The following is a 17700-nucleotide window of genomic DNA, read 5'->3' on the forward strand; positions in this document are numbered from 1 at the left end:
GTTACAATTGAATTGCATGAATCATGTCCGGAATTGGATCAGCAACATTTGGCGTTAGGTGCTGCGGTTCAGGAGACTGCGGGGGCGTTCCATGCTCTGACGAAGAATAGCTGAGGACTACTTTGTTACAGCACGATGCAACATACTCCCTCTCGCTATGATCTCGCAACCGGGATAGACCGGAACAGTTCTTAAAATGCACCCATCCTCTGTATCCATTACATGGCACCGAGACTGATCTATGGTGTGTCAAGTTTTCACAAACCGAACAAAACCATTTCAGGGGGTTTCTTCAATGCCGGCACGGACCAATAGAATCAGGAGCAAGAATTTGATATGAAGGGTACTGGTCTACTTTACCAATTATTGTTATTGTACGACTTCAAGTTCAACATTTCAAAAGTTGCATAGGCTTTATAATATAACTAATTCAGATAACTCGATGACATACAATTATTTGGGAAAAATAACTCAGTGTATACATTTTCGTGTTTCTTTATTTTTATGTTTTGGGAGCAGCATATCCCGGAATTCTTGCTCCTGATTCTATTGGTCCGTGCCGGCATTGAAGAAAACCCCTGAAATGGTTTTGTTTGGTTTGTGAAAACTTGGCACACCATAGATCAGTCTCGGTGCCATGTAATGGATACAGAGGATGGGTGCATTTTAAGAACTGTTCCGGTCTATCCCGGTTTCGAGATCATAGCGAGAAGGAGTATGTTGCATCGTTCTGTAACAAAGTAGTCCTCAGCTATTTTTCGTCAGAGCATGGAACGCCCCCGCAGTCTCCTGAACCGCAGCACCTAACGCCAAATGTTGCTGATCCAATTCCGGACATAATTCATGCAATTCAATTGCAACGGACTTCGAGATAAAATTTATGAGATGGTAGATTTCATGAATCGGAGGAACATATTGATCGCTGCGGTGCAGGAAACCAAGCTCAATGAAATTTGTAGTATACAGCGTTGCAATGGTTAGAACGTATGGAGGAAAGTTCGCACCAAAAGTGGAAGTGGGGGATTAGTGTTCTTCTTACACCACTCTACTCAATACAGACCTATTTCGCTTGAGCTAGTCTCTAGTGACCCATACATGGAATGTATGGAGTGGCAGTCATGTGTGGAACTGCTGAGATAGAGGTACTTAATGTGTATGTCTCGCCAGTTAATACCTGTGAACTGCGTTATTTGCCTAACATAAACTCGCTCTTGGAAGGCATTAACTGCGTGGTGCTAGGGGATTTCAATGCCCACCATAAGTTGTAGCATCCCGTCCTAGGTAATGGCCAGAGGGACAGAGCAGATTGACTTATCCACGTTTTGGATAATATATGATATCAAATTATCAACGAGAGCGGATTTTAAAAGCCGTCTGATGAGTTTTATAAAACTAAGCCATTGTATCAAAACAAATTGAATGCGAATACTCCCGGATACCATCAACAAACTGAAACATCAAATGAAGGCATGTTAACGGAAGTTGAAAGCGAAACTTTTGTTGAAATAGCCAGATACTGGAGAAGCTTCCAATGAACCGAAACAAATAAAATGTATTAATATGTCATTATCACAGTCATTTGATATGAAGGCTACTGGTCTACTTTAGCAATTATTGTTATTGTACGACTTCAAGTTCCACATTTCAAAAGTTGAATAGACTTTATAGTATAACTAATTCAGATAACTCGATGACATACAATTATTTGGGAAAAATAAATTAATGCCACGTGTCTAAAATTGGTGATCATGTCCTTCAAGCCATTCAAAATAGCCCGGGATCAGAAAATGTTTGCAGTAGGTGTTTATTTCCATTTATACGAACAGCTGATCCAATTCCGGACATGATTCTTGCAATTCAATTGCAACGGACTTCGAGATAAGATTGATGAGATGGTAGATTTCATGAACCGGAGGAATATATTGATCGCTGCGGTGCAGGAAACCAAGCTCAATGAAAATTGTAGCATACAGCGTTGCAATGGTTAGAAAGTATGGAGGAAAGTTCGCACCAAAAGTGGGGGTGGGGGATTAGCGTTCTTCTTACACCACTCTACTCAATACAGACTTATTTCGCTTGAGCTAGTCTCTAGTGACCCATACATGGAATGTATGGAGTGGCAGTCATGTGTGGAACTGCCGAGGAAGTGGTACTTAATGTGTATGTCTATCCAGTTAATACCTGTGAACTGCGTTATTTGCCTAGCATAAGCTCGCTCTGGGAAGGCATTAACTGCGTTGTACTAGAGGATTTCAATGCCCACCATAAGTTGTAGCATTCCGTCCTAGGTAATGGCCAGAGGGACGGAGCAGATTGACTTCTCCACGTTTTGCACGGTAAATGAGTCTGGTCTCAACCCAATAAGAGGGGAGTGTCACAGTTTGCCAGTTTTAACAGTAGTGTCACCCGGTCTGCTAAATGGCGTGACTTGACAACCCATTCCCTTGGCTCAGATCATTACCCGATAATCTCCTCCATTAATAGATCGCCCGATTTCATGATCTCTGAACGCTGCACTTTATATATATATATATATAAATATATATAACTTTATATATATATATATATATATATATATATATATATATATATATATATATATATATATATATATAAAGTTTGACTGCATAATCGAAAAGCACTTACTGGTATTTGTAGTTTAAAGAGGAACAGGCTTGAATACAGATACTTTTGTATGAAAGTATTTTCTTTACCCTCTGTCCCGCATGGTGAATCGTCATGTTTCATCATACATCTGGTCATCTCTGAAGTAGTTGGTTTTTACGTTCTGCATACCATTCTGTTGAGTCATATGTGGTGTAGTTAACCGCCCTTTTATGCGACATTTCTCTAATCGTGTCAAATTTCCCATTTCCGATAATAATATTCTTTTCCAATATCCGATTGTATCGTCTGAATTATACGACAAGTCAAACTTTCACTCCAGTTTTTGAATCTATTCAAACGTGGCAATACATCCGAATTGTGTCTTAGAAAATATATTTCGCACCACGGTGATTTTTCATCAATTACTTTGTTTAGGTTTCGTCTGCCTATCTTTCTGTTAATATTTTTTAGTATAAAAAGAATTGGACGCATCACTGTTCCCTACCAATTTTCTTGACTCTAAAGTTTTAACACGCATAATTTGTGGTTTTAGTAGTTTATTGCGTGTCTCTAAGCCATATCGAAACGATTCAAATGAATCCGAAATACTATGTAATAGTTAAATTGCTAAAAGTTCGTCACCTATTGCGACACCGATATCTTTTAATATAGTAACGGCATCGTAAAAATCGTTAAAATGATCACGAACTTTACTAATTTTTAGAGACAATGCCATTCTTTTCAAAAATTTCGCTTTGGCGGCAGGCCCTTTCGATTAATACATAGATTTCAATCGCATCCAAATTTCTCTTCCACTTTCATATTCTGCAATCAAACTCAGTTCGGAGGGACTCATTACCAACGTCTGTATACTGCTGCCTTTTGGGCTTGTTTTTACAAGCTGCTGCTTCGATTCCTTCCCCGGGGCTTTCGTCATTTCCGTCTACACAACGCCACAAACCATCTCCATGTGTCGTAATTCTCCGCGTTCTGCGGTTCAATACGTACAACAGCAGACATTTTTCAGTTGAACAACACAATTTCTTCGTTTTTGTTCAAAATTTTAAACTTTTTGTCTCAGAAATTTATTGCCATAATTGATTTCCACTAAATGTGGCGGAGATATTTTTATGGTTTTTGTGACCTTTCGTACCTAATATTATAAATGAGTATATGTTATAACCTTTATAAAATCGATTGTATGTATTGGATCATTCTTATACATCGGAGCTAAACAAAATAAAATTGGTACAGTTGAAAATATATGTGTAGGTTATATCTAAATCTGAAAACAAAAATTATAATCTGACAACATCTCATGACATTATGCCGAGTTGTCAAAGATGCCATCTATTCCTTTCGCCATTTCCTGACACTTAAATTTAATCAAACCTCATATTATTATTTACACCAGACAAAAACTGTTTGCATCTTATTAACAGAAAACAAGTAAAAAAGTTTTAAGTTCGGTCGAGACGAACTTTGAATACCCTCCACCATTTGGTACAAATTTGGCAATTTTCAAAAACATAAAATTCATTAAACTTCTGTTAAAATCTTAAAAATACAGAATGTATCCGTATATTAGGGTCTATACGACAACGTGGACCTGCATACGCAACTTTTGTCATAAGCCTACACAGACAATTTTCTGCATAGGATGTAGTAGCCATTTCGAACTTCAAATATAAAATTTGAAATAATTCCGCTAAATAATGTCGCTAAAATCTTAAAAATGCCGTATATCGGGGGTACCGTTATATGGGGGCTAAACGAAGACGTGGACCTGCAGGGACAATTTTCTGTCACTGGCTGTAATATCCATTAGGAACTTCGAATATGAAATTTGAAAGAATTCCGGTAAATAATGTCTCTGAAATCATCAAAATCCCCAATACCAGAGAGAACCCTTATATGGGGTCTATACGAAGACGTGGACCTGCATGGACAATTTTCTGTCATAGGCTGTAGTATTCATTACGAACTTCAAATACTAAATGTAAAAGTAGCTCCGGTAAATAATGCCGCTAAAATCATCAAAATACCGAAAAGCGGGGGGTACCGTAATATGGGGGCTATACGAAGACGTGGACCTGCACAGACAAGAAAGCTCACTTTCTTTAACACCATACTGATCCCAGAGTCAGTGAACTGACAATGAAAGTCAACAGGTGGGTTCAGGAGCACAAACGGAGAATGTGGGTAAACCATCTGAAGTGTTGCAAGATTGGAACTGATATGAGTAAACTATGGATAACGTTTCAGGGTTCGAGAGAGACCTAATGATGATAAGACTGCAGTCACTTTTAAAGATATATATATAAATATATAGCCTGTTCCTCTTTAAACTACAAATACCAGTAAGTGCGTTTCGATTATGCAGTTAAACTATATATATATATATATATATATATATATATATATATATATATATATATATATATATATAGTTTAACTGCATAATCGAAACGCACTTACTGGTATTTGTAGTTTAAAGAGGAACAGGCTTGACCCTCTGTCCCGCATGGTGAATCGTCATGTTTCATCATACATCTGGTCATCTCTGAAGTATTTGGTTTTAACGTTCTGCATACCATTCTGTTGAGTCATATATGGTGTAGTTAATCGCCATTTTATGCCACATTTCTCTAAATGTGTCAAATTTACCATTTCCGACAATAATATTCTTTTCCAATATCCGATTGTATCGTCTGAATTATACGACAAGTCAAATTTTCACTCCAGTTTTTGAATCTATTCAAAGGTGGCAATACATCCGATTTGTGTCTTAGAAAATATATTTCGCACCACGGTGATTTTTCATCAAGAAAATTAACAAAGTATTTCACATCACCTTTCGACTCACATCTTATCCTCGCACATATGTCACTGTGTACTATCTCAAGCAAACACTCACACGCTTTATATTCATTCTTTTAAAGTGTTTTTTTCCCGAGTTTATTTTTCCCTAAAACACACCTCACAGGTTCACAATTTTAGGTAGGTTCTGAATTTTGAATCAAAAACTGAATTATTATTTGTCATTTTCTTTAAATATTTTCCATTAATGTGACACATTTTATAATGCCACTCATCAAGTTCCTTTTTAGGTTTAATAATATTCACTAAATATACCATGTTTTTAAAGTTTTCGATGCTTTCAGCAATTATTATCTTTACCAATTACAATTGCATGCTTTTTATGCAATTTTAGCTCATAACCATTGTCTGTCATTTTTGACCCAAACAAAAAATTCGATTGAAAGAACGCCTTTCAATTTCAAATTCGTTTCAGGACCTCTATTATTCAGTCAAACCTCAAGGTTTCTGATTCCACTAATTTTTGTACACTCATATGTGATGTACAACCAGAGCCTAAACACTGCTTTGAATTTACATCTGAACACAAATAAACTGTTTCTTTTTCATTAATGACACATTTGTTTTTTCCCTTTTTGCAGATCATGAACAATTATAATGTTTTTTGTTCTACAGTTCATCGCAATATGTCCGATTTTACCTCACTTAAAATACCTATTACTTTGTTTAGGTTTCGTCTGCCTATCTTTCTGTTAATATTTCTTAGTATAAAGAGAATTGGACGCATCACTGTTCCCTACCAATTTTCTTGACTCTAAAGTTTTAACACGCATAATTTGTGGTTTTAGTAGTTTATTGCGTGTCTCTAAACCATATCGAAACGATTCAAATGAATCCGAAATACTATATAATAGTTAAATTGCTAAAAGTTCGTCACCTATTGCGACACCGATATCTTTTAATATAGTAACGGCATCGTAAAAATCGTTAAAATGATCACGAACTTTACTAATTTTTAGAGACAATGCCATTCTTTTCAAAAATTTCGCTTTGGCGGCAGGCCCTTTCGATTAATACATAGATTTCAATCGCATCCAAATTTCTCTCCCACTTTCATATTCTACAATCGAACTCAGTTCGGAGGGACTCATTGCCAACGTCTGTATACCCCTGCTTTTGGTCTTGTTTTACTAGCTGCTGCTTCGATTCCTTCCCCGGGGCTTTCGTCATTTCCGTCTACACAACTCCACAAACCATCTTTTACCAAAATAGCATGCATTCGCAGCTTCCATGTGTCGTAATTCTCCGCGTTCAGCGGTTCAATACGCACAACATCAGACATTTTTCAATTGAACAACACAATTTCTTCGTTTTTGTTCAAAATTTTAAACTTTTTGTCTCAGAAATTTATTGCCTTAATTGATTTCCACTAAATGTGGCGGAGATATTTTTATGCTTTTTGTGACCTTTCGTACCTAATATTATAATTGAGTATATGTTATAACCTTTATAAAATCGATTGTATGTATCGGATCATTCTTATACATCGGAGCTAAACAGAATAAATTTGGCACAGTTGAAAATATATGTGTAGGTTATATCTAAATCTGAAAACAAAAATTATAATCTGACAACATCTCATGACATTATGCCGAGTTGTCAAAGATGCCATCTATTCCTTTCGCCATTTCCTGACATTTAAATTTAATCAAACCTCATATTATTATTGACACCAGACCAAAACTGGTTGCATCTTATTAACAGAAAACAAGTAAAAAAGTTTTAAGTTCGGTCGAGACGAACTTTGAATACCCTCCACCATTTGGTACAAATTTGGCAATTTTCAAAAACATAAAATTCATTAAACTTCTGTTAAAATCTTAAAAATACAGAATGTATCCGTATATTAGGGTCTATACGACAACGTGGACCTGAATACGCAACTTTTGTCATAAGCCTACACAGACAATTTTCTGCATAGGATGTAGTAGCCATTTCGAACTTCAAATATAAAATGTAAAATAGCTCCGGTAAATAATGCCGCTAAAATCATCAACATACCGAAAATCAGGGGGTACCGTAATATGGGGGCTATACGAAGACGTGGACCTGCACAGACAATTTTCTCTCATTGGCTGAAGTATTCATTACGAACTTCAAATACCAAATTTGAAACAATTCCGGTAAATAATGTCGCTTAAATCATCAAAATACCGAATATCGGGAGGTACCGTTATGGGGGTTGTAGCTATAAAGAAATTGGTTTGGTCCGAATATGGCACACTTTAATATTGACGTTAATAACCTACTTAAACATTTACAAAAAATTTGAGGGGAATATATATTGAAGCTGTATGTAAATAAACCGATTTCGACCAAATTTGTCAGAAGTATTTCTAAGCTTTATCTGACACCTCGTGCCGAATGTCATTGTTATGGGGTTCACATTACGACTCTGAAAGGCCCAAAATCTGAAATCAAATGAATGTTATTAGTGAGAGCTATATCTATATTCTTGCTGATGTTAATATCGTCATAACTAGCACCAAAAATTAACTTTGAAAGGTCTACCTCGTTCCTGTGATTTTTTTGCCTCAAAGACGTGCCATTGGCCCCATTGTTAAGTGTAGGGTGTCGACGATGACAGCGAACCATGTTATGTTAGGTTAGGTGACATTTATGTGAATGTGTGCCTAAATTGTGTGTGTGTCACTACGACGGTTAGGTAGATTATGTTGTGTGCTGCACTTGCGAAGCAACAAATAAAAAATCATGTAGTAATTTATATTTTTGTAATATCCGGTAATATATATTTCTTTTAAAATTTTAGTAAGAAATTGTTAGCAGAGATTTGGCACTCACTTAATAACAAAATTTGAATAAACAATTGAAAGTGGAGAAATGTTTAAATTTTTAATTACGAATATATTTTTGAAGTTCTAGTTTATTGGTGTCTTTATAAATATCTGGCCTAAAAATAGTAGGCTTCTATAAAATTTAAAATAATAAATCGAAATATGAAATTTAGATTTTGTAAATTACAAGTTTTTTTCATTGCTATTATATTTTACTAAAATAGTGGTGGCTTGTTTGTTCGGCATACCATGGTATTTTGTTGTTGCAAAATGGTCAGGCTTAATCCCTTTATTGTAGTTTTTATAAAAACAACGTTTGCCTATTAGTGGAGAACGATGGTTTTGTTTACCAGGGGGTAAGGGCAGGGAATACCTAGGTTTCGGAAAGAGCCACCAATCCTCATCAGTTTCCTTGTTTTTTTTCTGGGATATTCTCCCCAGAAGTTATTTTAAAAATAACTTCTATGGCAAAAACATTTTTTTTACCCAAGTGACGACATCGCAAGCTCAATAGAAGAGGAACCAAAGAATTAAATAAAACTAAAATTCTTTTGGAAAATCTTCTAAATCTTACAACCGCACTTATAAACATTTACATCTTTCTGCACTTGTTATGCTTTCGTTCTAACTGAACGAAGTAGCATAACCAAGTAAGTTGGTTTTGTCTGTTACAACAAAAACCATTTCGTCGACCGTGCCTTGGCTATTAATACAACCTTTTAATTTAATTAATGTTATACGCGAATTAAAGTAAACACATTTTCTTTATACCTCTCTATGTAAGAAAATGTAAGACATTCTTTCAATAAAGATTGGTTTTGAAAACTAGGCATTGTACCCACCATACCACGCTAAGATTGAGTAAACAACTAAGGAAGAGGTTCGCATTAGAAGAAAATGTTTTGAAAAACATTACTCTCTGCAAAATAGCGTAATATGACGTTTAGCCAGTGCGGGGAATACTCCAAAGGTAAGCACTAACCTGGATAGCTCCCCTCAATTTGAATTGTAAATTTTCACTTTACGAATTTTTCTATATTTCACCTGTCCTTGTTTGTCACTTTCGTCGTGTTTATTTTTATACCCTCCACCATAGTATCGAAGGTATATTAAGATTGTAATTCTGTTTGCAACACATCGAAATACACATATTAGACCCCATAAGATATATTCTTGATCAGCATAAAATTCTATGGACCGCTCTTATATCTTCGCTTTATAGTCCACTTTTATTATCCCTTACTTTAGGAAAAGTGAAGGATAAAGTTCACATTATCGGATTCTCATTATTACATCTTTCCTTTAAAGTATATGCATTTCTTACAGAGATATGGCAATCTTTTTGTAAAAGTAACTGGTAGTCACAGCATTTTTTTCACAATGGCATCTTCATTTTAGGTTGAAAATAATTAACAAAACGAATTTGTAATTAATTTCGTGAAATAAATTTATAGTTCCGTTCTTCAATGTAAAATAAATGATTTGCGTTATCCATTTCTTTATTTAAATATATTTTGCTTTTATTGTCATATTATCAATATAAAATATGGCAACATGAATTCAGTAAACTTTACGTTAAAAGATAAAGGGAAAGTGGTCTGGCCTTTTGCTTATCGGAAGTTTTTATTTAAATGAGACTTGTAATGAGGAAAAATGATTTATGTGTCCGACAACATCACTTTTTTATCTATCGGAAAGATGTAATAACAACCGACATTTTTCACCGGAGGTTTTTCAAATGTGGTATTTGAAGTTCGTAATGGATACTACAGCCAAAGACAGAAAATTGTCTGCGCAGGTAAATGTCTTCGTATAGCCCCTATATAAGGGTATCTCCCGATATTCGATATTTTGATGATTTTATCTACATTATTACCATTTTTTTAAGTTTCGCATTTGAATATTGTAATGGCTTATGACAATTGTTACCTACGCAGGTCCATGTCGTCTATAGACCCTAATATAACAGCTACATTCGGTATTTTTAAGATTTTAACAGAATTGTTAACGGATTTTATTGTTGAATTGAAAAATTCGTTCCAATTGGTGGAGGGTATTTAAAGTTCGGCCCGGCCAAACTTACAGCCTTTTTTACTTGTTTATTGTTAGTTTTGTATTTTCCTTCCCTGCCTTCGTTTTTAGATATGCTCCAAAGTTCACATTGTAGCGTGATTGATCTTTCTCTCTCACTCCCTAGAACTGGTAACTACAGCCGGTGCAGTCCATGTATTCGTTTGTATATGTGCGTCAAGGCACCATGAAACGTCACAATTTATCCACAATTTTTTTTCATAGGATGTGGTATACATTAATGCTTTCACATAATAAGTTTGAAACAATTCCGGTGAATAAATTATGTCGCTAAAATCATCGAAATATCCATGTACCGTTATATAGGGCTATATGAAACCTGCATATACAATTTTCTGTCATAGGTTGAAGTACCCATCAAGAGCTTCCAATACAAAATTTGAAAGAGTTCCAATCTATAATGTCTCCAAAATCATCAAAATACCAAATATTTAGAGGTACCGTTATATGGGGGGATGACCCATTTTCGAACTTAACCTGCCTATTGATAAAATACACTTGTGTGCAAAATTTTAGCCCTCTATCTCATTTTGTTCGAAAGATAGCGTGATTACAACAGACAGACGGACATCGCCAAATCGAATTTTATGCTGATCAAATATATAAATACTTTTTTGGGTCTTAAATTAGTATTTCGAGGATCTTCAAACGGAATGGCGAAGTTAATATACCCTCCATGGTATGGTGGAGGGTACAAAAATACCTATTCGATAAATATAGCTAATGAAGTTATTTTTGTCATTTTAGAACGAGAAAATGAAAATTACGGTAATTAGGATGAAAAATTTGGCAAAGACTTTAAAAATGTGAACTTCAATAATGCTGCGTGATTAAGTTTTGGGGGAGAACTGTTATTAACCTTCTTTATTCCATTTGGAATCTACAGTGAGTTCGCTGCCAAGATGATGCTAAAAATGCCTTTCTAGAACACTTTTAATTTTGGAATATATTTTTGTTCTACTTAAAATTAAAAAGTCACTACATTTTAAAATTAATAGACGGGGATATTGATTTTAAATACCTGTATTCAATTCCCACAAACGTAAAGCATTATCTCGCCCTTCCTTGTCAGTTGATAGTAGAACTTTACACATAGGATCCAATTTCAAACTCGTAACTGGTGCATTGTGTCCTACTAAACTTGATCTGCAGTTGCCAGTAACCAAATCCCATATAAGTATTTTTGCGTCTTCGAGACCTGCAATAACGCAAGCATTTGTCTGTGATATCGCCAAGGATGTGGTATTACAAGAAGGCTTCCATTTCTTGAAAAGCGTTCCACTTTGAAGATCATATACAACAATAAAATTTGGAGTGGGTTCATTTAATTCCTTCGCCACAACACACACATACGAACCTTCGTGTGTGATGGCCGAGAGAGAAGTTATGAAATCGTGGTGAGGAATACGCAAGTCGTACAATAGCTTCCGTTGTGATAAATGCCATACAAGAAGAGGAAACGGTTTTTGTGTCTCATCGCCACACACCAGTATTCTGTAAAGAAATGAAGGAATAAGCAATTTGTTAAATATTTAGGCCAAACCGAAAAAAATTAGGGCAAGAATTCTGTCATTAATGATAGTGAATATATCCAATCCAATTGATAATTGTGAATATATATATCAAACTTATCGAAAGGATAACACTAATGTGTACTGTTCCTCCAATAAGATCTCATGTTTTGGTTTATTTCAATTTCTGGCGTATGTCTCTGTAACCATGTACAATGAATACAAGTTAGGTCAATTCTAATTTGTATACCCTCCACCATATTATGGAGGTTATATTAAGTTTGTCATTCCGTTTGTAACACCTCGAAATATACATTTTAGACACTAAAAAGTATATATTCTTGATCAGCATAAAATTCTATGTCGATTTAGCGATGTCCGTCCGTTTGTGGAAATCACTCTAGCTTCCGAATGAAATGAAGTAGATTGTACTCAAACCTATATTATGTCTACAGGATTTTTGGTATTGAAAATGGCACGTAGGTCCGCGTTTTGGTATAGCCCACATATAACGGTACCTCACGATATTCGGTATTTTGATGATTTTAGAGACATTATTCACCGGAATTGTTTTAAAATTGGTATTTCAAGTACGTAATGGATACTACAGCCTAATACAGAAAACTGTCTGTGCAGGTTCACGTCTTTGTATAGCTCCCATAAAAGGTACCTCCCGATATTCGGTATTTTGATGATTTTAGCTACATTATTCACCGGAATTGTTTTAAAATTGGTATTTGAAGTACGTAATGGATACTACAGCCTAATACAGAAAACTGACTGTGCAGGTCCACGTCTTCGTATAGCCCCCATATAACGGTACCTCCCGATATTCTGTATTTTGATGATACAATAGAAAAAAATACAAAAGAAAAATACCTCTAAATGAAACGTCTTTATGGGGGCTATATGAAAACGTGGACCAACATTGCCCATTTACGAACTTAACCTGCCTACACGCAGAGTATACATGTGTGCAAAATTCCTTCGAAAGATAGCGTGATTACAACAGATGGACGGACGTCGCTTAATCGATTTAGAATTTTACGGTGATCAAGAATATATATACTTTGTTGGGTCTGACATGAGTATTTCGAGCAGTTACGAATGGAATTATAAAGTTAATATACCCGCCCTAGTATGGTATATATGGAAATCTGTTATCAATGAAATTTAATTTGACAGCAAATGTAGAGCTGGATATTATAACAGTGCAATACAACACTATGGGTTGGAGGAATTAAAAGTTTGATCGGGCCAAAAATGTTGTGACAACTCGAAATATTGTTACCATATTAAAAATAAGAAAGTATCGCATGACTTTACCTCCTTTATTCTACCATGTATTAGGTACAAGTCTCACAATGTTTTTTGCCGATTTTGCAGTTGGTCTATAGCTTAATTATAGATCGATGGAAGCGTAATTTTGAGTGTGTTGAGAGATTAGGATCATAGTTTTTATTAATATATTTTTAAAACTGAAAGTCACACTCTTTTTCGAATTCATATAGACACCATAGAGGGCGTAAATATAAGGCAATTGCTACGAAATTTAGGATTGTCTTTGGGTCACGTTTGACCGGAATAATGTAACAATGACAAAAATAACCTTCAACAGAAACTTATTGCACTATTTTTGAATGATCTTTTGACTAGTCCTATTATGTATCCCAATATCTTGAGGGACTCGTTCATTCCAGTTCAAAGAGTTTCGGATCTACAAAAACTTTACTATAAATTATAATGTAATAGGGTATCCCATGGTCGGTCTTAACCTAATTTACCCTAGACTTTGTTACTTGTGGTTTTCTATTACCTGACAAATTTTAATCGATTTTTAAACTGATGGGACAACAAATAAAGTCGAATGAAAAAATTAACACTACGGAAATATAACAAGTAAAAAAGATGTAAGTTCGGCCCAAAATCAATAGAATCCGTTAAAATTATGTTAAAGTCTTAAAAATACCGAATGTAGCTGTTATACTAGGGTCTATACGACGACATGGACCTGCATAGGTAACTTTTGTCATAAACCATTACAATATTCAAATGCGAAACTTAAACAAGTAAAAAAACTTGGAAGTTCGCAGAACTTTGAATACCCTCCACCATTTGGTACAACTTTGGCAATTTTCAAAAAATTAAAATCCATTGAAAATTCTGTTAAAATTAAAATTACCGAATGTAGCTGTATATTAGGGTCTGTACGACGACGTGATCCTGCATACGCAACTTTTGTCATAAGCCTGCACAGACAATTTTCTGGCATAGGATGTAGTATCCATTACGAACTTCAAATACAAAATTTGTTGATTTTAGCGACATTATTCACCGGAATTCTTAAAATTTGATATTTGATGTTCGTAATAGATACTACAGCCTATGACAGAAGATTGTATGTGCAGGTCCACGTCTTCGTAGAGCCCCCATATAACTGTACCTCCCCATATTCGGTATTTTGATGATTTTAGAGACATTATTCACCGGAATTGTTCTAAATTTGGTATTAGAAGTTCGTAATGGATACTACAGCCTAAAACAGAAAATTGTCTATAGAGCTCCCTTCTAACAGTACCTCCCTATATTCGGTATTTTAATGATTTTTGCGACATTATTCACCGGAATTGGTTCAAATTTGATATTTGAAGTTCGTAATGGATACTACAGCCTAAGACAGAAAATTGTCTGTGCATGTCCACGCCTTCGTATAGTCCCCATATAACGGTACCTCCCATATCCGGTATTTTGATGATTTTAGCTACATTACTACCGTTAATATTTTTTAAGTTTCGCATTTGAATATTGTAATGGCTTATGAAAAGTGTTACCTATGCAGGTCCATGTCGTCGTATAGACCTTAATGTAAGAGAAACATTCGGTATTTTTTAGATTTTAACGGATTTTATTGTTTTTGAGAATTTCCCAATTAGTTCCAAATGGCGGAGGGCATTCAAGTTCGCCCCGGCCGAACTTACAGCTTTTTTACTTGTTTTGTTATATCCCTCACCATAGTATGTAGGGTATATTAAGTTTGCCATTCCGTTTGTAACACCTCGAAATATACATTTTAGACCCCACAAATTAATCGATGTCCGACCGAATGCTAATCGTTTATGTAATAACGTAAAACTCGAAGTTTGAAACTGTAGCTCACCTAGGAATCTGAAGGGGCCGGAATGTATAAGTTGATAAGTTCCACCTCAATTACCCGAGTCCAGTCAATCACGAATGGTGATTGACACCACGGGCAACTCCTCGGCGGAGACCGTAGAGCGCAGATGTCAACGGAGGGTTGTTGTTGAGTTATTTCTTCTTGCTTTACCTTTCTCTTATTGGAATATTTATTACTAGTAGTAATCAACAAAGATCCTCGGCGATCACCACGATCCTCTGTGATTGCATGAACCTTAACGTTCGCTTGTCGTTCTGTAATCGAGGTGTCCACTTGTCGCTCGCTAACCCCTCGAAATGAAACTTTGAATCATTAAGAATTATACTAACTCTTCCTTGTGTTTTATTTCATTCAATAACCATCACCACACAAGCGAATCACCCTCACCTCTCAAATCACACATATTAACTCTGGGTAGTTCTTGTTGTTATTACCGTTGTCGAAGCCATCTCCAGAGTTAAACAGTATTTTTGATGATTTAAGCGACATTATTAAAGGGAATTGTTTCAAATTTCATATTTACAGTTCGTAATGGATACTACAGCCTAAGACAGGAAATTGTATGTGCTGGTCCACTTCTTCGTATAGCCCCCATATAACGATACCTCCCGATATTCGGTATTTTGATAATGTCAGCTATATTATTCACCGATGTTTTTTAAGTTTCGCATTTGAATATTGTAATGGCTTATGACAAAAGTTACCTATGCAGGTCTATGTTTTCGTAGAGACTCTAAAACACGGCTACATTCGGTATTTTTAGGATTTTAACAATATAGGAAAATCGCGAAATACGAATGGAATGCCGAGGATTTTTCACAATATCAAGTTCATAATTGCAATTCTGCTATGGTGGTTGTGGTTTGTTACTGTGGTGTGTGTGGTTTATTGTTGTAGTCCTTTCAACACATTTATTTAAGGGGCACAATATTTATGATGAATAAAAGAAATTTTGCATATACGTTTAGATAGAATCAATAGTAATTTCTAAATTAAAGTAAACACTCACAGCAAAAATGTTAATGTATATTAACGTAACGGTTCTTTTTAAGTATTTCAAATGTCCTGGCTACATGGCTTTAACTTAACTATCAAAAGTAAGATGTCTTCGCTTATAAATATTAGGGACGCCATAATGTATATTATAGGGTATAAATCTTTGTCGATTAAATTATGTCCGTGTGCCTCGTGGTCGCCATTTGCAATTACAATAGACGTCGCCATATTCAATATGCGTTTTTGAAACTTTGTACAGACTTTTATACTATTCTCAAGGTGATTGATGGTGCAAACGATATATAGATATAGCATTTTATGAATTCAGCACAGTTAAATCTAATTCTTTTCCACTGGTTTTAGCCATATAACATCCCGATTTGAGGCATTTGTCCAAAATATTTAAAAACATTTCCGAGGTTATAAATTATTTGTCAAAAAAATTGAAGCAAAATTCCAATATACGGTTTGCTGCCTATTCATCCGTACCTCTTTATACTCGTTATATAATTTAATTTAACTACTTTTTAAATCTCAATTATTAGTATTATACAAAGGTCTTAGCAAAATTTTTCAAACTAAAAATAATTTTTAACTCTTAATTTTTAGAAGACCATGTTGTAAGTTATTTATTTTTGTCAACCTAGTGTATTCTACATCAGGGATAAGTCTTTACGATAGAGCTCACCAAATGTAATATGAGTCTTTCAGACTTAGCAAATATTATTCTTAGTATTATTGATGTTGCAAAAGAATATATATGTGTTCTCATTTAGATTATCTCCTAATATTCGTCGACTAAATAATTTCCAATGTGGCATTTTTTAATTTCAGTGCACTTAACTGCACTAGTCCTTTAATACTGATTTCCCATATAGCCTGCCGATTTGAGTTATTTTGAAGGCCTCAAAAGCATTTCCGAGGTAAATCATTTGTTAAAAAAATTACGAAATATCTACTTTATGATTTATTTCCTATTCATCAATAACTCTTTATATTCGTTATATAATCAAATTTAATTAAATTTTCAAACCTCAATTATCAGAGTTTTTTTCACGTTCGTTCCCACGCCTCTCACTTTTCATAAGGTGGAAGTAATTCTGACGGGTTCCAGTTAAGGCCCCGTAGAGCAAAAATCAGGAATTGAACTTGAACTGATTCGATTTTATCTGAGTAGCATTTATAAAAAGGACTCCACGGAATACATCCGTACTCTAGGATCTAAAATAACACTGAGGTCTGTAAAGGAATCAACTTTTTCTAATTTGTATGAACCGATACAGTAGTTAGAATGTATTGGCTGAGATCTAGACAAGAAAATTTTTTTGCATTTCTTAAGATAAAGGGACATACCGTTGGCACTGCACCAGTTCACAAGGGAATGTAAATCGTACTGCAAGAAAGTCGAATCGTCAAGGGACTTTATATGCATATAAAGCTTCACATCATCAGCTTACATTAGTATTTTAGAGAATCGAATGTGATCCGGGAGATCATTAAGATACAGAACAAAAAGTAAAGGACCGAAATAACTACCCTGAGGTACGCCAAAAGAAACAACAATATTTTTTCGAAAGGAATCATTGAAAATAACTTTTTGTGTACGACTTTACAAGTATGATGAAATCCAGCCTAACAGAGCAGT

The 17700-nt window shown here is 35.0% G+C and overlaps 1 protein-coding gene across 7 annotated transcripts in view; it reads right to left on the reverse strand.

Annotated features, from left to right (window-relative positions):
* LOC101898348 (uncharacterized) overlaps nucleotides 1-17700 on the reverse strand; it is a 335007-nt gene that overhangs the window by 14704 nt on the left and 302603 nt on the right. For all 7 annotated transcript variants that reach the window (XM_059128040.1, XM_059128042.1, XM_059128041.1 and 4 more), the window contains one exon: nucleotides 11395-11867. In XM_059128040.1, coding sequence (XP_058984023.1) covers nucleotides 11395-11867 — 473 coding nt within the window. The remainder of the gene's footprint in view (nucleotides 1-11394; nucleotides 11868-17700) is intronic.

Source organism: Musca domestica, unplaced genomic scaffold (assembly GCF_030504385.1).
Source record: "Musca domestica strain aabys unplaced genomic scaffold, Musca_domestica.polishedcontigs.V.1.1 5, whole genome shotgun sequence".
Lineage (NCBI taxonomy): Eukaryota > Metazoa > Arthropoda > Insecta > Diptera > Muscidae > Musca > Musca domestica.